The sequence below is a fragment of the Anticarsia gemmatalis genome, chromosome 30, assembly GCF_050436995.1.
Source record: "Anticarsia gemmatalis isolate Benzon Research Colony breed Stoneville strain chromosome 30, ilAntGemm2 primary, whole genome shotgun sequence".
Lineage (NCBI taxonomy): Eukaryota > Metazoa > Arthropoda > Insecta > Lepidoptera > Erebidae > Anticarsia > Anticarsia gemmatalis.
The window spans coordinates 485,407-507,849 of record NC_134774.1 but is presented as its reverse complement, the minus strand read 5'-3'; the positions used below and the strand labels follow the sequence as shown (position 1 = coordinate 507,849).

The following is a 22,443-nucleotide window of genomic DNA, read 5'->3' as shown; positions in this document are numbered from 1 at the left end:
TGTTAACTAAGCCACGAGCTCCTCTTTGCGAGAATGTTAGTTACTTAAAAAACCTGTACAGAGGTCCTAGGATTTATACAAAGCTTAAATCTAATTTATGAATAATTAATGAGTAATAAAATGTTCAGTATTTAATAATTATACAATTTCAATATTATTTACGAAAATGATAACATGGCCTGATCATTTTAGATGAATCTTTTACAGTTACAGTTTTACACAAATTAATGTGCCTGAAACACGGAGGAGCTCGATATGTGTAAGATGATCACCCATCCAAAGAACAACCTTAGCAAGCGTAGCTTAACCTCAGAGGTCGACCTGTGCGGCTGTTGTTTACTAAGCCACGGGCTCCTTTGTGCTAGGATGTTAGTTACTTAAAAAACCGGTACAGAGGTCCTAGGATTTATAAAAAGCTTAAATTTAATTTATGAATAATTAATGAGTAATAAAATGTTTCAGTCTCTAATAATTATACAATTTCAACATTAATTAGGAAAAAAATTACACAGCCTGATAATTTTAGATGAACCTTTTACAGTTTTACAGGGACCTACAAATTAACATGCCTGAAAAATGGAGTAGCTCGATATGTATAAGATGGTAACCCATCCAAAGAACAACCTTAGCAAGTGTAACTCAACCTCAGAGATCGATCCGCGCGGCTGTTGTTAACTAAGCCATGAGCTCTTTCTATGCTAATTTCATAGTAGAAAATTAGCTGTGAGTTACTTTTACACGTTAATTTAGCAGCCAGAAAGCATCACAATTACCAGGGCAGCAGAAGATATGAGGAGGTTCTATTGACCATTCGTAAGTATGTAGGGGGTCGGATGTTTCGCTCGTCTTCGAATCATAGTGTAGTAGTCTTGCCTTTCTCTTCCTATGTTGGAGTCGGCTTCCAGTCTCACCGGATGCAGCTGAATATCAGTGTTTTACATGGAGCGACTGTCTATCTGACCTACACAACACAGTTACCTGGTTTATAACACGATACTCAGTAAGACTGGTTGTCAGACTTTCAAGTCTGACTACTGTTAACGACTGTCAAAGAAGATCTCTGAAAATTACAGCCGGGACAATTAAACGTGTCCTCTGAAAGACGGAGGATATGTATAAGATGGTCACCCATCCACAGAACAACCTCGGCAAGCGTAGCTTAACCTCTACTAGAGAGAGAGACTAAGCCTTTGTGCGAGAATGTTAGTTACTTAAAAAACTGCTACGAGTTATTTTAGAACGTTTAAAACGTTAATTAAGCAGTCAAAAAGAATCACAATTACCAGGGCAGCAGAAGATATGAAGAGGTTCTATTGACCATTATTCAGTAAGTATGTAGGGGTGGGTCACCTTGCGCGCCTTGAATGAATGGGCGTGGTTAGGGCGTGGCCTGGGGTGGGTTTATGCGTAAGCGCAGGCGGGGCTAAATATCCTTTGTCTATTCACACAAGTAAGGGGTGTCCGTAAATTACGTGAGGTGTTTAAAGGGGGTAAATATCACGCAATTTTTTTTCATGATTGAAACAAAAAATCTATTATTCTGGTCCATTTAATCCAGAATGTACATGCTCATTTAATCATTTAATTAAGTGTTATCGTAATACGATTTAGATAATTCGCTAATTCGTTCGGAAGAAAATAGTTTCATTCATACTTTGACGTTGTTATACGTCTACTGACTGTCAATCTACCATATAGCAATTGCAAAAATGTTTATTTCAAATACTAATTACATAAATAACTAGTACAACTAATTTCATTACAAAACTAATTATTATTATTATTATCTACCATATTGTTTTATACTCAATAGCTCAATTTCATTCTAGTTTTCTGTAGTCGTAAATAAAAACACAAAGCAATTTTACTTCTTTTTATGTAAGAAATCCACATTTTGAAAAATCTCACGCGGTGTTGACTGTTGGGGGCAGTTGAATAAAATCTCACGACTCTTCTCACCTAAGGGAAGGAATGGGCGTAAAAAAAATACTTCACGTAATTTATGGACGCACCCTAAGGTACCAGGGCCACATCATCAATACGCTGAGTTTACAAGAAATAGCTCCTCTTATTTCTATATTAATAATTTCGTCAAGGGGTACGGTAGACTCGATTGAAACCTTACCTGAATAATAAAACATAAAAAAATAATGATTTCGAGTCGACAACATATATCCGCAAAATTCTGATTGTCGAGTATTTTGTTAAATTCTAATGTGTTGACAGACGAATCACAGTCGCCATTTTGGGTTTTTCAATAATTGACGTTTCGGGAAAATAATATTTTGACACTTTTTACTTTTTTTTTTTTTACTTTTTTTTTATATACTCTTTGTTTTTTTAACTTGACATTTGCCAATAACAGCCATTAAATTACGAGTATGTATGTATGCATGTATTAAGAGTCCCGTTTGACCCAAGCGAAGCTGGGATTCATCTAGTGTTATAATATTATTTATAACACAGGCATTAATTATTGTATTTGTAAAATTGTATATAATAGGACAAAGGAAGGGAAGGGAAAGATTTTTAGGGAGAGAAAAAACGTCTAGTCAGCTAATAACTCATAAATATTTTATATTACTTTTTATTATTTAAGTACACAAGAATATTTACAAGTCAGAGATATTTAAATTATATTATCTAATACTTACAAAATATTAGGTCGGGGAAAAAGTCTTTTTGCATTATAGTATGTATGTATTTGTAATAAAATCTTTTCTCTACACAAAAAAACTCGATATTTGGATACCTCACGAGCTCACTGAAAAAAACCTAATGAACCGTGTAGTCATTTGTGATTGTTGAAGCCAAAGAGATTTTATTACAAGTTCATACATACTATAATGCGAAAAGACTTTTTCCCCGACCTAATATAAAAAAAACGAAAAGGAGAGTGCGCTAAGCGTCGAAGTACTCCGGCCAGAGTTCGGACTGCAGGAAAGACCATGGTGTCCAAGACGGTCGGCAGCTTCTCCATAGTGACCGCGATGCGAAGAAACGCAAAGGGCACCCAAACGTAGGCAAGTGGCGATATAACTTAGCTATTAAAATCTATACTAATATTATAAAGCTGAAGAGTTTGTTTGTTTGATTGTTTGTTTGTTTGAACGCGCTAATCTCAGGAACTACTGGTCCGATTTGGAAAAAATATTTCAGCGTTAGATAGACCATTTATGGAGGAAGGCTATAGGCTATATATCATCATGCTACGACCAAAAGAAGCAGAGTACCAGTAAAAAATGTTACAAAAACGGGGAAAAATTTGACCCATTCTCTCTTAAGTTACGCAAGCGAAGTTGCGCGGGTCAGCTAGTATTAAATAACCTGCCATTAAACTACGCAACTCACTACGTTCCTTGCAAATTACATTATTTACACTCAAAATAGACTATATTTCGTCACAGCGAGAGACAAAACAATATTTTCAGTCATTAATTATATTAATGTCGGATGGTAGTGAACAAATATAATAAAATTTATACGTTTTAATGCAAACTTACGTCATTGAATTGTTGTCTGGGGCGCTTCTGACTTATAGGTAACAACGAACTCGAAAATTTTCAAAATAACAGTCTAGCCTTTCTTCCAACTATGTTGGAGTCGGCTTCCAGTCTCACCGGATGCAGCTGAATACCAGTATTTTACCAGCGACTGTCTATCGGACCTCCCCAACACAGTTACCTGGGTACTCGATACCCCTCGGTAAGACTGGTTGCTAGCTCTTCTCATAAGACTACCCCCTTTCCGAGCTAGTGGTAGATTCAGTAATTGTAACGACTATCATAAGTGTCAAAATTTGACCTAAATGAATATGAGATTAGATTATAGTTGTCAGACTTTCAAGCTTCTTACTACCGGACTACTGACAAATATCTTGGAAATTGGCAGCCAGGACCTACAATTAAACGTGCCTTTTAAAATACGGAAGAACTCGGTCACCCATCCACAGATCAACCTCGACAATTATAGCTTAATTTCAGAGATCGATCTGCCCGGTTTTACTTATCCAAAATTAATACTAAGTGCGACAATAGATATAGGTTCCGCCAAACAACTTGAACAATTTCGCTACATCTTAGAGAACGATTTTTAGGTCAGTTTAGGTATAATAGTTTTGCGCAAAGGCGAAGACGTTTCAGCTTCGACCACCCGACTAGTATAACAGCCAACCAAGTGTCCTGTGCACTGGCTCTACATTCTGTTTACTTTCTAATACAGCAAATTATGTTCAAGTTGTTTGGCGACGTCTATACTTTCCTTTCATAAACTTTTGTTACGTTACTTGGAGCCTACAAATGTCTTAAAATAAACAATATTTCCACTTAAATCCCCTCCAAATTTCGTTGAATAATTACCACGTCATTAAACCAATTATTTCAAATCAAACACGGTTATTGACACAGCCGTTTTATATTTGAACGTAAATTTATATAAATCTAGCGTCGTTGACGTATATGTAAGTGGTTTATAGCAGATTATTAGTCTGTCCACTTGAACGAGTTATAAAACGACTATGCGATTCGCTTCTGGATTGATTTTGGCTGTATTAATTGTAAGTATTTCGGTTCATCACCATAAAACGGACTAATAAAAGTGACAATAATATGAAGAAATTGAAATATCACTTGTTCCAACGGTGAAGGAAAACATGCAACGTTGCCTGACAGTTCTTTAGAACAGTTCTTGAAGGTTTGCAAAGTCCCGTATTTGGCCAGCGTGGTGGACTCAAGGCCCAATCCCTCCCTCATTACGGGAGGAGACCTAGCAGAGATTTAATATCAAGAATTGCACGGGAAAAGTGAACAGGATTCCAGCAATACACACTTCGTCTACTGAAGAGTCTCGAGTATGAACAACGCCACAGGAAAAGTGATTTTGTAAGAGTCAGATGTATACCAAACTCCAGTCTTACCCCTAAGGAATTTGTCTACAAGAAAGATCTCATGTCACTAATATGAAGAACTACATAGAAAATGTGTTTTGTTCAGGACACGCGATATATAAATAGACCATTGTGTGTATTGAAAAAGATCTGGAGATTCTTCAGTGCCTTTTATAACAGTGTTAAAATAAGCTTCGTGCATCTTTTCTCTCTTTCTTTTCTTCTATAAATGAGTAAGAAGACGTAATGAAGTTTTAAAATAACATGGTAGTGTTTTCGGTCTTTTGCTGTATTGGTCTTTTCGTATCAGTAAAGAAGACCTCTCCGGTAGACTTGAATAAAATTGGGTCAAATCAGTGCGCGTGGTTTTAAAGTTCGTAAGGAAAATTAAAAGTTGTTGGGTATGTGTTTTGTGACAGTGAGGTGATATAAAGGATTATACATAGAGTAAGTGGCAATGGATAATATGGACCTCGAAACCTGAAGTTTAAAACAGTGATAGACTTTGAAAAGTGTTTGAAAAGTGCGTGAAAATCTGTGAAAAATTGATAAAGTGTTGTACATATATAATATCACGTCTTTTTGCTATAGCGGTAAGGAGTAAGCAAACACCACTTGGTACGATCCTTACAAAGTTCCCTTGCTTCATTCACATACATACATGTTGTCATACAGGACCGCCGGTTACGAGTAGCACCTGACCTTTTTACAAGACATTACCGATATGATCTGTATGTGCGTGTGTGTACTATGCACCTAAAGTGTTGTGTCTATATTTTAATGGAATTTTGTGTTAATTGTGTGTGACTATAAAGGATTATCTTTGTAAAAGTGTCAGTGAATGAAATATTTGAACCTTGGCTCGAAACCGAGGAATATCGAGTTATAACCCAGGTAACTGTGTTGTGGAGGTTAGATAGACAGTCTCTCCATGTAATATACTGGCATTCAGCTGCATCCGGTGAGACTGGAAGCCGACTCCTACATGAAAGAAAGGCTTGGCTGAAAGGGCTCGAAGTGTGAAGTTAACGACGCAGTGGTCGCCACGCCACTACCATTGCGTCGGAAGGTTCGAATCCCACACGGAAAAATTATTTGTGCGATCCACAAATAGTTGTTTCGTGTCTGGTGGTACTTTGTGTCCTTTGTTTGTATGTTTGTTAAAGTCCTAACACAAGAGCTATTTCTAGTGCGGAAGTTGTCTTAAAAATAACAGTTTTTGAAAAGTGTATTTCGGAGTATTATACAGTGTACCTAAGGTGAAAAGATCAACAGTGGAAAGTTTTAAACAGTGTTTTGAAAATATAAAATTGTGCTATTTTCTGTATGATTGAAATTAGTGTTAATGGATGGAAAGGATGTGTGTTTTAAAAGTTGCCGTCAAAATTGTGTTTGGAAATCTCAGTGAATGAGGTTTTTCATTTCGTGAAAGTTTTTACAGTTTGCAGCGTTGTAGTTACATGTGTGTGAAGTACATTGAGTATTTAGAAGAGAACGAAGCTTATCTTATTTTCTAATCTGTTTTAAATTGTACTTACATGCAAAGCTATATCTATACTAATATTATAATCTATACTAATATTATAAAGCTGAAGAGTTTGTTTGTTCGTTTGTTTGTTTGAACGCGCTAATCTCAGGAACTACTGGTCCGATTTGAAAAATTCTTTTAGTGTTAGATAGCCCATTTATTGAGGAAGGCTATAGGCTATATCATAACGCTACGACCAATGGGAGCAGAGAACCAGCAAAAAATGTTACAAAAACGGGGAGATATTTCACCCATTCTCTCTAATGCAAGCGAAGTTGCGCGGGTCAGCTAGTAAATAAATAAAATTAAATAAAGCTCTCGACTAAGTTAAGACTATAAAAGATTATCACATGATTACAACATATTTTTATAATTTATAATACAAATAAAAAAAATGGCGGCTTATTCCAATATGGCCGCCGTATTGGTATAAAAGGCTATTTTTAAAGCGAGAAATTATGCGGCAATGATTCATATAATTATTAGTATGAATCATACTTTTCTTTATCTAAGCAGGTCGCAGACGGCTTTAAATAAAATTAATTCATAAATACATACCTAATAATATAACGCTTGTTACACACAAAGGCTTAGGCGAAATTGTATAAAATACCCTCACGTTTCGCCACTAACAATGTTAGTCCCATGAAATAGGGGGCGAGCTTATTGCTATATTAATATCATTGGACTACCCACACACGGTCATTTGATTCCAAACTAAGCAGAGCTTGTACTGTAACCAAATAACTGATAAACATACTTATATATTTTTAAATACATATTCAACCAGGCTCAGAACAAAAATTCGTGCTCACCACATAAAGATTTATCCCAGGTGGGATTCAAACAGGACGCGGAGTATCCAATCGGAGGTACCGCGTCCTGGCCAGTTTATGGTGACAGTTGAAGGAACACCGTCAGGTTTTTAGTCGGTATGCCCAAATTTAAAAGCCGGAACGCCTAGCCGGCGGGAGAGCCCGACAGACCCCCGCTACCTCCCTGGAGCGGGACATGCAGTAATGCATTTTCCTGACGAAAAAAAAAAAAAAAAAAAAAAAGGTGGGATTCAAACCCACCACACGCAGCGCTACGGTTAACGCGGCGAGGTGACCACTTCAACCACTGCGCAAAAAGTGCAGTTAGTATAGTATCGAACTTGACTATTGAGAAATATTATTCTTATTTAAATTATAAAAGACCAATAGTACTTTACCTGATCTGGGAATTGAACTCGAGACTTCAAGATCAGCAGTCGAATACATTACCGATAGCACCATAGAGGCAGTCCATAGAGGTCTCTGACCTCAAAATACTCCGTACCTGCAAAACTACGTAAACAGTTATACAGTTACACGATACTCAGTAAGACTGGTTGTCATCATTCAAGCTTCTGACTACTGGTAACGACTGTCAAAGATCTTTGAACATGACAGCCGGACCCACAATTTAACGCGCCTTCCGAAACACGGAGGAACTCGATATGTGTAAGATGGTCACCCATTCATGGGACAACCTCGGCAAGCGTGGCTTAACCTCAGAGAAAAATAGATAGACCCTACTCACATGTTTAGAAAATAAAATTGCGTCCTCTGAGAAATGTAAAACTCATCTAACATTTCAATGGACTATTTTGATTTTTACACAAAAGTCTCTTTTTAGAACTGTTGAAAAGTAAGAGTATATTTTTTATATTTCCAAAATGTCCGCTTTACAATATTCAACCAATTGTGAAGATCAAATACTGCATAATGCATATGAATTAACATTTAAATAATAGTATTTTCCGCGCACGTACCACTCATTTACATATAAAAGAAAATTCTAGGTATATCTGGTCTGGCCTCTTTGTATTGATAACTATATAAGTTTTTTATATAGTAGTACTTTTTAAGATTCCGTACCCAAAGCGTAAAATGGGACCCTATTACTACGCCGCCGCTGTCTGTCTGTCTCCAAGCTGTATCTCATAAACCGTGATAGCTAGAAAGCTGAAATTATCACAAATGATGTAATAGGTCGGGGAAAAAGTCTTTTCACATTATAGTATGTATAAACTTGTAATAAAATGTTTTCTCTACACAAAAAGACTCGATATTTGTGTACCTCACGAGCTCACTGAAAGAAACCTGATGAACCGTGTACTCATTTGTGATTCTTGAAGCCAAAGATTTTATTACAAGTTTGTACATACTATAATGATACTTTTTCTCCGACCTAATATTTCCGTTGTCACTATAACACAGTAGAGACTGCGGCTATAACTTTACTTACTATCTGTCTCCTGTGTCGGTCTCCCTGTGAACTGTTTCATGTGCATTACCTAGACTCAAGTAACGATCAGTACCTATCCTGTTTCGGTTTCCTGCCTTTGACGCGGCGCAAACTGCCGACTTAGGAAGGTTCATATCTGACGGAAGATGCGTCGGTCGTAACATAATTAGTATGGGCTTCGCACCGACGCATCATCGGTTGAGTGTGAACGGTCGAGTGTTTTTCTATACATTTGTCTGTTCTGGCGTAGCGCGACCGATAATACGCGACGTATGTTCCTTCATGAATCTTCTTTTAAGGGTTTATATTGTTCAACCTAAAAGGGGCAAAAATAAATGAATTTAGAAAATATTATTTCTACGTTTCAGGTATTTGTGACTTTCACGGTTGCGGAACAATCAGAAGGTAAATGAAAAGTACTTACATTACCAATTTAACATATATTGCCTAGCTAGCTTACCGCACACAGCTTTGCCCGCGTGGATTTTGCTTCTTTAGGGGTAATTTCCAAGAATAATTTCTTATTCCCGTTTTCTGAGGCACATTTAGCGGTAGTTTATCTATTCAAACTGTCATGTTTTTATCAGCTTAAACGCTCTTGTATAGTTAAACTACCGCTAAATGTACCTCAGAAACCAGGGGTTAGTTCTCCTCTACACTTGCTAAGGAATGTTCATAGCAAATGTCAAGTTTGTACGCTCAGTAGTTTCAGAGTTTTATGTATATAGATTGTAATTAATTGAAATGCTTTTACATAAATGTTACTGCTTACTATACTGGGGCCATTTCAAACGTGCGAACGAAGTCTTGTCATGTTATCGGAGTCTCTCGCTCACTACGCGTTGTCACATTCATTTCATTCTTTATTTTATGACGTAGTTCGCACGTTTATAACGGGCGAATATTTTCGATAAATATACATTACCATAAAGTTAAAACCAAAAATAACTCAATTATTTTTTCCAGCCAATCATGAAGAGCATAAGCACCGCCACCGGAAGGAGCACGACGCAACTTCCGGTACAGAAGACAAGGAGGAACTGCATAGTAAACATAAACATCATAAAGGGAGAGGGGGTAAGCACAGTTTATTATTATATCCACGTAATAATTAACACAAGAGGAAAAGGCGTGTCAAACTATTTCATTAAAGATGGGTGTCGGCAAACTCAGCAGCAGATGACATTTAACGCACACTGAAATATGAAAATGAAAATACGACTATTACAAATTAAAATCGATCGATCGATCTCTGAGGTTAAGTTACACTAGCCGAGGTTGTTCCGTGGACCATTTTATACACAACTAGCTGACCCGCGCAACTTTGCTTGCGTCACTTAATAGAATGAGTCAAAATTTTCCCCGTTTTTGTAAGATTTTTCGTTGCTACTCCGCTCCTAATGACTGTAGCGTGATGTTATATAGCCTATAGCCTTCCTCGATAACTGGGCTATCTAACTCTGAAAGAATTTTTCAAATCGGACCAGTAGTTCCTGAGACTAGCGCGTTCAAACAAATAAACAAACAATCAAACAAACAAACAAACTCTTCAGCTTTATAATATCAGTATGAGTTCCTCCGTATTTCGGAAGGCACGTTAAATTGTGTTGTTTTCGAACATCTTTGTTAACAGTAAGTAGTCAGAAGCTTGAAAGTCTGACAACCAGTCTTACTGAGTATCGTGTTATAACCCAGGTAACTGTGTTGTGGAGGTCAGATAGACAGTCGCTCCATGTAAAACACTGGTATTCAACGGCATCCGGTGAGACTGGAAGCCGAAAAGAACTTATAATATTAGTTATTAGGTATTTTCTTCACTGGTAACGTAATACAATTTATTTATATTTCAGAGTCGGAACACATCATCTCCGACGATTTGAGAGGCATCTTAGGTGTAAAAGGTAATTATTGTTTTTCATTTTAACTTCATCTTATCAAAAATCTGTAAAAATGCCAAGTTTCAATGGAGCTGCTTGATTTATCTCTGAAAAGTAATGAAAATAAATTAAGTTCAGTCAAGTCTAAGGTTCCTAAGGGCGCGTTCCCACTATGTCGTAACGATTGAGCTGTTCCCATTATAACGATTGTTTGTCGTCAAATTTATCGTTTAGTGACTGTCGTATAGCCGTCCCCACTGTCACGATAATCTGTCGTCACTGCAAAAAATGTCGTAGACGACAGTAAGTCGTGTCTCCGTAACCTCCATTTAAACATATATAATCCACGACACTTAAAATTACACGATTACCTGTCGTCACGACATAGTGGGAACGCGTCCTTACTGCAATTTATTTAGCATTAACTACCTAATAATATATTTAATACTGGTTGACCCGCGCAGCTCTAATTTTACAAAAAATAAGCCAATTATAAATTAAACAAAAACTATAACTCGAATTGGTCGAGCCGTTCTTGAGCTCAGCAAACACATTTGGTATTTATAATCGACTTCCAAAAAAGTTAAGTTACTGTTGCTTCCGATATCCTTTGAAAAATAATCATTTTAGTAATTTTCTTTATATTTTTCGTATATTTCAGATCATCGTGAATGCAGCGAGCTGCTTCATCAGTTGACAGGACACCGAGGTACGAGTTATTATTACTTTTAACTTATTATTGTCCCTCTGCTGGGCAAGGCTCTCCTCAAGTCTCCTCCCGTAGTAGGGGGTAGGCCTTGAGTCCACCACGCTGACCAAGTGCGGGTTGGGGACTTGAATGCCTACAAGAAATGTATTAAACAAATTTTAGGCATGCAAGGTTTCCTCACGATGTTTTCCTTCACCGGAAACAAGTGATAATTATTCTGCCGTCGTAATCGTAAATGCAGTACTTGCAATTTCGCGGTTTCGAGAAAAACGCGGTTAAATGATTTCTTGTTATCTCTAGTCGTCTGGAAATCAAATGTATTTAAATTTGTAACTAATACGTATATTTTATTACTATGCATTATATATTTTAATTTCAAATATTTAATTTTGGTTTAGGTTATTTATAAAGTTGACTACTGCATTTCAACCTTGTGTTACTAATGGATATTATAGTCTATCACAAAGTGAAATGCAGTATTTGTGCTTATTACTGCATTCATGTCTAGCAAATACTTTTTACTGCATTTTGTGTTAGTAAAAGGAATAGTAAAGTCAAAATAAATACTATTATATACATGCAGTACAAAATATTTTAGACCCTTGAATTTAGGATAGTGTGTAAAAATAAAAAAAATAAAATTCGAATACTTTTATTTAGAGACCTTCACAAGGTCTAGTAGGCTTTTAATCATATAAACTTATAAAACAATCAACATTCATATAATCAACGTTATGCTTCAAACGGGACTGCTGCTCCCGATTACAAACAAAAACAAATAGGGATCTCAGCTCCCACCTAAAAACTAAAACAATAAAGAACTTAGAGCTAATAATGGCACTTTGTAAGTCTTAAAATGTATTAATTTAAAGTTCAGTCTTTACTCATCACAATCATCTACATCTAAAATATTAACTAGATCAATTGAATTGTCATTGGTATGCAAGTTTTGCCAAAATGGTAGTCTATTTTCTGGAATAACTCTAGTGAGCGTTGAAATAATTGCAGATTTTCTAGCTTCAGTGATACCCTTAGGACTTGAATTTTGCATGGGATCGGGAATTGAATGAGACTTTATGTGTTTCATTTTTAGGAACCCTATTTCTCGGAGTTCACCATCATGTTCGGTCTTTACAAATAAATTAAAATTATTCCTACGCACCTCGACACTAACAATATCTTTCAAATATATCCGATTTGTGCTCTTTTTCAATTTATGCTGCGATGAATGATCAATATACTTGTAAAAATCAGTAACTTCCATAGGTTTCACTGTTACTTTTCCGGAATTAGCTAACTGAATGCAATCAATGAAGTCTGAGAAATCATAAACTTTTTTTGCTCTTTTTAATTGTTGTTCAACCTGGTGGTGAAAGTTATCGGCTGACATAAAAGTATGTCCTGATTCAAGATATTTAATGGTAATCGTGTTGGCACATATCAAAGAGCTGTTAATTATCTGAATAAGAAATGCATTTGAGCTAAGGAAAGTCTAAACTAATACTACGTTTATTCCTATGATAAAAACATTACTGCATTTTAAATTAGTATTTCGAGTATTATTACTGCATTTTATCCTAGTTCATGTTCATTACTGCATTTATATTAACAAGTAGCGAACAAATTCATGCAAATACTGCATTATTAACTAGTTTTTCATTGATTTCTAAGTATTTTTTTCATTTATTTTTTTACTCAATAGTAAGATACGTGTCTTAAAACGTCATTTCGATAAAAATATCAATTTTGCAAAAATGTCGATTACTGCATTCTTCATTACGACGGCAGTATTTCTAATACACACATTACTTAGAAAAGTCATTGATGTGTTGCCTCGGGTTTGAACCTGCGACCACTTGCGTGGGAGGTGTCAACTTAAACCACTCAGCTATCACTGCTTCAGAGCTATTATTACTTTTAACTTATTACTGTCCCACTGCTGGGCAAGGGTCTCCTCTCGTAGTAGGGGGTAGGCCTCGAGTCCACCACGCTGACCAAGTGAGGGTTGGGGACTTTGCATGCCTTCAAGAAAAGTGTGAATACATTTTAGGCAAGGTTTTATCACAATGTTATTTAATTTGGAAAACGTTATGCTAAATTAATATCACTTATTTATTATTAAAAGAAATGACCTTGACCTAATTTAATGACGTAGAATCGACCTTGAAAAATATTTAATAATCAAACTTCTTTGTCTCTAAAAAAGAATTACTTCATTTTTACTGCGTCACTTTAAATTTTAAACGTTTTCAATAACCTACCTCCGGTTAGCCCGCAACACATACACGTACTATAGTTAAGCGTCTAGTTTACAACAAATACTTTAAACTAGCTTCTGCCCTCGGCTTCGCGTGTAAAGATTTCCTGTCTTTAAAAGTATCCTATGTGTTAAATCAAGATATAAACTATAAGTGTCCCAAATTTTATCAAAATTCGTTTAGCAATATTAGTATGATTGAGTAACAAACATCCAAACTTTTGTATAACTATGAAAGGTATAATATGAAATGAACTTATTCATTGCTAGCGAATTGTCCCGACTTGGTCCGGGTAGAGTAAAATTTATCTCGTTAATCCTATTCCCGTGGGAATTGTTATCCCATCGATCCCGTACAAACCTCGTCCTGGCAGTCACAAACATAAAAAAAAAATTGATATCTAACTTAATTTAGTTGTTGAAAAGTTATGCGCGTACATACATTTCGGGGTTTCATTTTTATTTATATTCGTTACTAGCTGACCCGCGCAACTTCGCTTGCGTCACATAAGAGAGAATGGGTCGAAATTTTCCCCGTTTTTTGTAACATTTTTATTAGTATTCTGTTCCTATTAGTCGTACCGTTATGATATATAGCATATAGCCTTCCTCGATAAATGGGCTATCTAACACTGAAAGAATTTTTCGATTCGACCAGTAGTTCCTGAGATTAGGGCGTTCAAACAAACAAACTCTTCAGCTTTATAATATTAGTACAGATATATTTCTTGAAGGCATTCTAAGTCCCCCAACCCGCACTTAGACAGCGTAGTGGATGTCTGACTTAATACTTAACCCCTCTCTCCATAAATTAGGAAGGAGACCCTTGCCCAACAGTGGGACGTTATTAGGTTAAGCATTTTTTAAACAATGACATTTAAAATTATTGATTCTTTTGTTAATTATTATAACTTTTTGGCATTGAATTTAACGTAATTTTTTTCTCAAATCCAAACTTTAAATTTTGTCAAAAACAAACAATATTAATTTAATAATTTGCTCAATTGATCAGGACTCCCAAACAGCTATGATTAATACGATTTTAACAATTAAATTATTTATTCAAATGCGAACCGAGGTTACAATAGCTACCAATTGTACAAACACTTCAGTAAAAATATTTTCGTAGATTGTGACGCCATTATAGTTTTAGGGGAAATGTTTTCAGTGATTAGTAATTCCTATTACTAATTATAAATTCGTTGTTGTGCTGAACGAAATTCGATGGAATTTGGGACGCAGATAGTTCATTATATAGGTACCTACCAGCCGCCGGCGGCGCCACATAGACTTCAGTTTTTTTTGCCAGAGTGCCAGTTATTGCCCATTTTTATACAAACTTGCTAAATACCCCGAAAAAGAAGTTTGGCTGTTTTCATATTTCTTGCTTTTCTGATCCACGTGATGATGTATCGTGATAATGTATCTATAGAATGCCTATAGTCCTCAATAAATTGACTATATAATACATTTTTTTAAATACAAACCATTATTTACTAAGATCACCTACAACACAAAAATATATCTATCAGAAATTGACCCTACTCCTTTATAACGCTGACAAAATGGCGTGTCAGAGGCTCGATAAATACGACAACTACATGCAGATTTTAAAGAGAGCATTTGCAGTCTCCGTGGCGCAGTGTCTAAGGTGGTCGATAAATTAACGTTTTTACAAAATAGACTGGTATATGACACAAAATGCGACGGAATGACAAATACTTTAATAATTTATGTTATTTTCTTTCGTTACAGATGAACACTCAGCAATTAAATACATCGAGAATATCTCAGGATTAACTGGTAAGTTATTTAATTGAATAACATAAACGACCGGGTTCATTCCCCGGGTCAGCAAAGTAAGGTTAGGGTGGTAAATGATATAAAACAGCTGACTTATTACCCACCTACCTTTATGTACTTTTACCGACAATTGAGTAGTTGACTGTGTTAACGAAACATTATTATATTAAACTCGTACTCGTAAAAAGTTAGTAGGTAGTTAGTACCTAATGCTCAGACTATGCAGCTGTTTTTCGTAAATAATGTTGAAATTGTAATTATTACAGACTGAAGCATTATACTTGATACTCATTTGATACCAACGAAAATATGACAAAGTGACGTCACTATGTCCCACGAGGAGATAATATGGATGCCATCAAAAACATTCTGTAAAAACCTCAAGTCTCGCCGTAAAAAGTTGTGAGATCTATATAATACCAGGTCGATTAATCTATTTAGTCTCTACTTAAAGGACCTTCTGTCTTAAGTTATTACGTATGTTATTATCATGCCAATTTAAAAAAAATACCTTTAAAACAAATAGACCGACCTGGCCATCGCATGATTTGATTATTAGTATGTATCACACTACACAGCACGACGAGAAGTTAATGCTCCTGAAATGTTAATGGCGAATTTGTGTTTTCTTGCGATGACCAAGTCGATCTTTTTGTTTTAAATGTTTTTTTTTTTAAATTGGCATGATAATAACATACGTAATAACTTAAGACAGAAGGTCCTTTAAGTAGAGACTAAATAGATTAATCGACTTGGTATTATATAGATCTCACAACTTTTTACGGCGAGACTTGAGGTTTTTACAGAATGTTTTTGATGGCATCTCACTTCTTTTTGTAGAGCGAACATAAGTCAAATTTGTATGGAAAGACGTTTTTTTTTTCATAATTCAACATATTTTCCTATGGGAATGTTGTTCAGTTTCATGGGCTAAACACCCTTACACACCCTATACCCCCTCCCGTTATGCCTCATATAGTAGGTACCTATTTACACCTATTTATTTTATTTTCTATTGTAATAATAATTCATTAATTGCAAATGTAACCTTGTAATCTTATACATTTATATAGGATTACAAAGTTATTGTTGCAGTTAGGGTATTTAGAAAACTGGACCGAAATTAGAAAATATTAAATTTTTCCCATGATTAAGACACTAAACCCTATTTGTATTCTAAATTCTAAGCTTCTACGTCTGCTAGAAGTACCTTAGACTTTTGATGATCGGTGAGTCAGTGAGTCAGTGAATCAGTGAATCAGTGAGTGACAAAATTCATAATTTTAACAAGTTGTCATTCTTAAACTACTAGTTCAAATTGACTGAAATTTTAAATATACCGTGTTTATACAATGACTGATTAGTTGCTGAAAATTCAGGCTTCTTGTTTTATCCACAACGAAATTATAGGGGTGTCAAAAATAGCCCGAATTGCTTCGAGAAAAGGATGTTACGGCCGTGCCGCTTTTTTTTGCTCGACTTGCGGGGGCACTTCCGTGCCCCCAGATGAAAGTTTGTAAGAAAATTCGTTCTTAAATCACAAACTACGCGGACGAAGTCGCCGACAAAAGCTAGTTAATACATAAACGTATATATATAATGTTAATATTTTTGTCAACAGAAGAACATCAAGTATATGACTTTTTAAGAAAGTCACGGGGATCTAGAACGTGGGAATTTGTAGTGGGATTCTTGAAACAAATGGACGAACAGCCGCGTAAGTATAAAAAAATTTAAGCTATTAATGTCCCACTGCTGGGCACGGGTCTCCTCCCGTAATGAGGGAGGGAAGGCCTTGAGTCCACCACGCTGGCCAAGTGCGGGTTGGGGACTTTGCATACCTTCAAGAACTGTTCTAAACAACTCTCAGACATGAAAGGTTGCATCACGATGTTTTTCCTTCACCGTTGTAACAAGTGATCATTATTTCTAATACACACATCACTTTGATAAGTCATTGGTTTGTTGCCTCAGGTACGAACCGTCGACCACTTGTGTGAGAGATGCAACTAACTTGAAAACAAAAATATTTTTTCGAAAAGTGTAATTTTTTATGCTTTTCATTTCAGATATCAACATCATTGTGGAACTATTGAGGCAAATCACTAACGAATTAGGTAAGAAAAAGTTTATGTATAATTCAAGTAAAACATATGTTTTATTTAACCCATTACAGTCCTGCAGGGCTAGGGTCTCCTCCCAAACGAGGGAGGGGTCAGGCCTTGAGTCCACCACGCTGACTAAGTGCGGGTTCAAGGGTTCAATATAAATTATCAAGTATATAATAATTTAGAGACTGAGTAAGAAAAAAACGACGTTGCCTAGTTAACGTAATTTGAGTTTAATAAAAAAATATACTTAGGGGTGGGATTTAAAATAGAAATAAAGCTACTCTAGCTTATTATAAATCCAGTACTAAAATTATCCTTACAACATTTCATGAAATCGTTTCAGCTATTTAGATATTAAAGCGTAACAGACAGACAGACAGTCTTACACATTATAATATTAGTATGAATACGTCATGATGGGTACTAAATTAATATGTTTTTTCAGATGTGCTTCAAGCTTTCGCAGCGTTAAAACCTTTAATAGGACATGACGATTTCGATGGCGTTTACGAGAGTCTACAGAAAATATCTGGAGAAAGAGGTAATATTATACTAATAAAAATAACATTATATTATTATTTTCTTTTGTATATCTCGGGATTATAGAGTCCTTTTTAGAGTGCTTCAATTTTTCAATAACGAATGGTGACACAATCCGGTGATTATCCCCGAGGCATTCATAGCCAGTTGCGCTCACAGGTTGGTAAACGATCAGGGGGTTAAGCAAGCCTTGGTGCGGTCAATCTATAGATGGGTGATCGCATCGGTTTTTGAACTGAGCGTCTCCGTGCTTCGAAGGGCACATAAATAGTCGGTCCCGGTAGTTGTCTACTAAGATAACAGTCGTTAAGCCATGTCAAAGGCCTTTCGGGCGGCTTGAACAACTTTGACACTAGGTTGACCACTAACTATATGACTGAATTAATGAATCCCGGTTATTATTATATAACACATTATTATTATATTGTTGTGTTACCTTTATAAAAATAAAAAAAATACCACTACTACTATACCAAAATATATGTTATTTGTTTCAGACCCACACGAAGTCGCAGATTATTTCAAACACGTAGCACATACTAATGGTGAGTTATTATATTTATTTACTTATCCCATAAGTTAAGTATCATTTTTTCAAGTTCAAAACTGATTTACTTCCATACAAACATTTATCCCTTTATAATCCCTCCCTTAATAATCCTGTCTAAGGTGCCTACATCATAACATGCACTCCTTGTCCTATTTATTTTTGTATTGCTATGCGATGTTCACCAGTCAGTCAGTAAGTTTTATATATTCATAGATAGAAGCTTCAGAATGCTCCTGTGTGGCATATGATCGTGGCATACTATCCTACTAATATTATAAATGCGAAAGTTTGTGAGAATGTATGTATGTATGGATGTTTGTTACTCTTTGACGCAAATAGTAATGAACTGATTACGATGAAATGTGCTATATAGGTAGCTGAAGAGCTGGAATAACGGCTAACTGTCGCAAAGTTCCCGAGGGATCGGGATTTACACGGGAAGGGTGTCCACGCGGACGAAGTCGCGGGCGGCCTCTACTACAATAATATATTCGATTGTGATCATTAGTTATCAGTTTCGAAAGCTGTCTCGAAATTTATGATTCTTGTGTCAAGAAAATTCTAAGTATTTTCCTGCAGTTAGGAATTGTGGTCATAGTCCTTGATGTACTGAAGGGTACGTAAAACTGATAGTTCAGCCTGACCCCTCATTACCGCACTATGAGAGTGATGTAATAGAGAGTGTACCTGTGTATTGTACACACACGACACTATAAACAAAGTCCTGCACAGTTGGTTTTAACGAAACTGGCCCCCTCAGCCGAATATCATCCAGGCAAATATTATTACTAAAATAATTTTTGTGACATTTTTGCAGGAGTGGAAGGTTTCAAATTAGAAGTCTTAAAGCTGACTGCTGGAGTTGGACCATCAGAGTTTCCCAAACTATTGAAAATACTGCTGCCTGAGATTGGTGAGTAAATTTATTCGGATGGAGTCTCAAATAGCTTCGAGCTCGTGGCTTAGTTAACAACAGCCGCGCGGATCGATCTCTGAGGTTTAGCCATGCTTGCCGAGGTTGATTTGTGGATGGGTGACCATCTTATACATATCGAGTTCCTCCGTGTTTCGAAAGGCACGTTAAATTGTGGGTCCCGGCTGTCATTTTCGAAGATCTTTGACAGTCGCTAACAGTAGTCAGAAGCTTGAAAGTCTGACAACCAGTCTTACCGAAGGGTATCGTGTTATAACCCAGGTAACTGGGTTGTGGAGGTCAGATAGGCAGTCGCTCCATGTAAAACACTGGTATTCAGCAGCATCTGGTGAGACTGAAAGCCGACTCCAACATAGCTTGGAAGAAAGGCTAAGCTGGAGTCTCAAATAGCTTCGTATGATGAGAAAGTTGGTGGTGGGAATATTAGAACGGCTTAACCTAACTAGCCAATATATAAAAATGATGAAAAAAAAAATGTATAAAATCAGGTTTTTTTTTTAATGTTTAATTTATAGTTATTTGTCTATATATATTAGTGTAATAAAATTATATTGTTTTTTATTTCAGACATGAAAGGCGCGTTTAATTTGATCATCTTAGGAACAAGGACTGTAGGTAAGTAATTTTTAACAATAATTAGTAATTCTTTATACCTTTTTTTGCTTTTTATGGTTTACTAGCTTCCCACCCGCGAATTCACCTGCGCGGTATCACATTCCCTTCGGAGGGAATGTCTAAAAATCCTCTCTTAGTGCTCCTCTACACTTGCTAAGGAATGTTCATAGCAAATGTCAAGTTTGTACAGTCGCTGAACAACTTGATATTTTCAAAACCTCTGTGTTACGTAACTTTAATAAATAACTGATCAAAATCAGGTAGAATGAGTTAGAATTAAACATTTCAATCAATGGCAAATGTTTTTTTCATGGAATAATGTGCACACTTCAGTATATAGGGTTTCAAAAGATTGAGTATGATCTGCTACTTTTGGAGCTGAATGTACGCTCAATAATTTCGACTGTGCGTTGTACATCAGTCAGTCAGTAACGGAAAAGTTGATTGATAACTAATATTCTTTATTATTTATTCCGCAGATATAGGCGACGCCATTAAATCACTCAACAAACTATTGAAGACATCATCTTTTGCTGAAAGCATACATTTACTAAGAACTATTACACGACAATCACGTAAGTTAATGTCCCACTGCTGGGCATAAGTCTATTCCCAATATGAGAGAAATATAGCAACTCAAATCATTAGTGTCCCACTGTGACCCCGTGTGCCGGGCAAAACCCATACGATCTGTGGGTTAAGCAACCATTGGTGCGGTCATTCCATAGATGGGTGACCATAGTGGTATTTGAACTGGGCTTCTCCGTGCTTCGGAAGGCACGTTAAAAGTCGGTCCCGGTTGTTGTCTGCTAAGATAACAGTCGTTAAGCCACGTCAAAGGCCTCTCGGGCGGCTTGAACAACTTTACTAGGTTGACCACTATACAACAAACAAACAAATATGAGAGAATTGTAGTAACTTTAATCGTTCATCTTCATCAATGGGTTTTCCAGAATGAGGGAAGGAATGGCCACCACGCCGCCCGGTTAGTCTAAGGCCTTATATACCTAACCATACCAACGAAAATGTATATTTGTAGAAATTTCGTTTGCTTCTTATTACAATTATATCGGTTATAAAATGTCATTTGAACTGGTACAAGAATTATATAAGAGCTGCCTATTTATCCGATTTCCCGAAACATAGTAGGCCTTATGGTTTGGGAACTTTGCATCTCATCAAGAACTGTGTTATATCACGATGTTTTTATTTATTTTAAACTTAATATACAACTCTGTATAAAGGTGGACTTTTCATCACCGTTAGAACACGTCATATTTACTTCTAAATGCAATTTACAAATATTTTTCTGTTTTTCAGAGTTAAAATATGCATTAGAGGAGCTCACACAAGCACTGAATAGGGGCAGTAAGTATTTATACTACTTTTAACACGTTTTAGAGGTATTTTTTACTAGCTGACCCAGCAAACGTTGTTTTGCCATATTTTAAAACAAAAAATGTTAAGGGTGGACAAACCTTTTCACTTAGGAGTATGAAAAATAGATGTTGCCGATTTTCAGACCTACTCAATATGCTCACAAAATTTTATGAGAATCGATCAAGCCGTCTCGGACGAGTACGATAACTAACATTGTGACATGGAAATTTTATATACAGAGATGATTAGTGACACATCTCCTTCTTTTGTCTCTGTGGTGCAGTGGTTAAGGTGGTCGTCACGCCACTACCAATGCGTCGGGAGGTCGTGTGTTTGATAGTTCTCAAGCTAATGGTAGCTTAATACATAAAAATGAAACCCGTTTCCTTGGTCACGGAATCACGCGTGAATGGCTGGACCGATTTTACTAATTCTTTTTGTGTTGTATTTGTTATTATTAGGAGAAGATTCTTACGGAAAAATATATTAAGAAAATATCTCAGAAATATTTAAAAATAGACATTTAATTTTACATATTTTAGGCGGTACGAAGTTCGCCGAGTTAGTTATATATTTTTCTTTTTTGTCAACAGGTCTAAGGTTGATAGTAGAGAATTTGTACAAGATTGCTGGAGTCGATGACTTGTTGCAAGTGCAAGCTATGTTCAAAGAAGTGTTTGGTACTGATAGTGAGTATTAAATTACATTATTAGACAGGTATCATTGCATCTAAGTCTCACGATATAGGGGACTGTCGGAATTGCGTATTTAAAGGGATTTGTCCACACGAAAAAAAGGTTTTTAGATATCATTTTAAGGGTATTAAGACATTGATGATGCAGGATGATTTTAATGCAGGCCTATTCTGGGATGGGTATCACTAGAATAGGGTTGACTGAGTTAACGAAAAATTATTAAACTCGTACTCGTAAAAGGTTCATCTAAAATGCTCAAAATATGAAGCTTTTTTCGTAAATGACATT

General features: G+C 36.1%; 1 protein-coding gene across 1 annotated transcript in view; it reads left to right on the top strand.

Moving 5' to 3' along the window:
- Positions 1-4,459: 4,459 nt before the first annotated feature.
- LOC142985381 (uncharacterized) overlaps positions 4,460-22,443 on the top strand; it is a 31,946-nt gene continuing 13,962 nt past the window's right edge. The window contains exons 1-15 of the mRNA XM_076133509.1: positions 4,460-4,555; positions 9,053-9,089; positions 9,651-9,761; positions 10,535-10,585; positions 11,223-11,270; positions 15,283-15,330; positions 16,952-17,047; positions 17,400-17,447; positions 17,887-17,982; positions 18,479-18,526; positions 19,349-19,444; positions 20,033-20,080; positions 20,560-20,655; positions 21,401-21,448; positions 22,054-22,149. Coding sequence (XP_075989624.1) covers positions 4,517-4,555; positions 9,053-9,089; positions 9,651-9,761; positions 10,535-10,585; positions 11,223-11,270; positions 15,283-15,330; positions 16,952-17,047; positions 17,400-17,447; positions 17,887-17,982; positions 18,479-18,526; positions 19,349-19,444; positions 20,033-20,080; positions 20,560-20,655; positions 21,401-21,448; positions 22,054-22,149 — 1,006 coding nt within the window. The 5' untranslated portion in view covers positions 4,460-4,516. The remainder of the gene's footprint in view (positions 4,556-9,052; positions 9,090-9,650; positions 9,762-10,534; positions 10,586-11,222; positions 11,271-15,282; positions 15,331-16,951; positions 17,048-17,399; positions 17,448-17,886; positions 17,983-18,478; positions 18,527-19,348; positions 19,445-20,032; positions 20,081-20,559; positions 20,656-21,400; positions 21,449-22,053; positions 22,150-22,443) is intronic.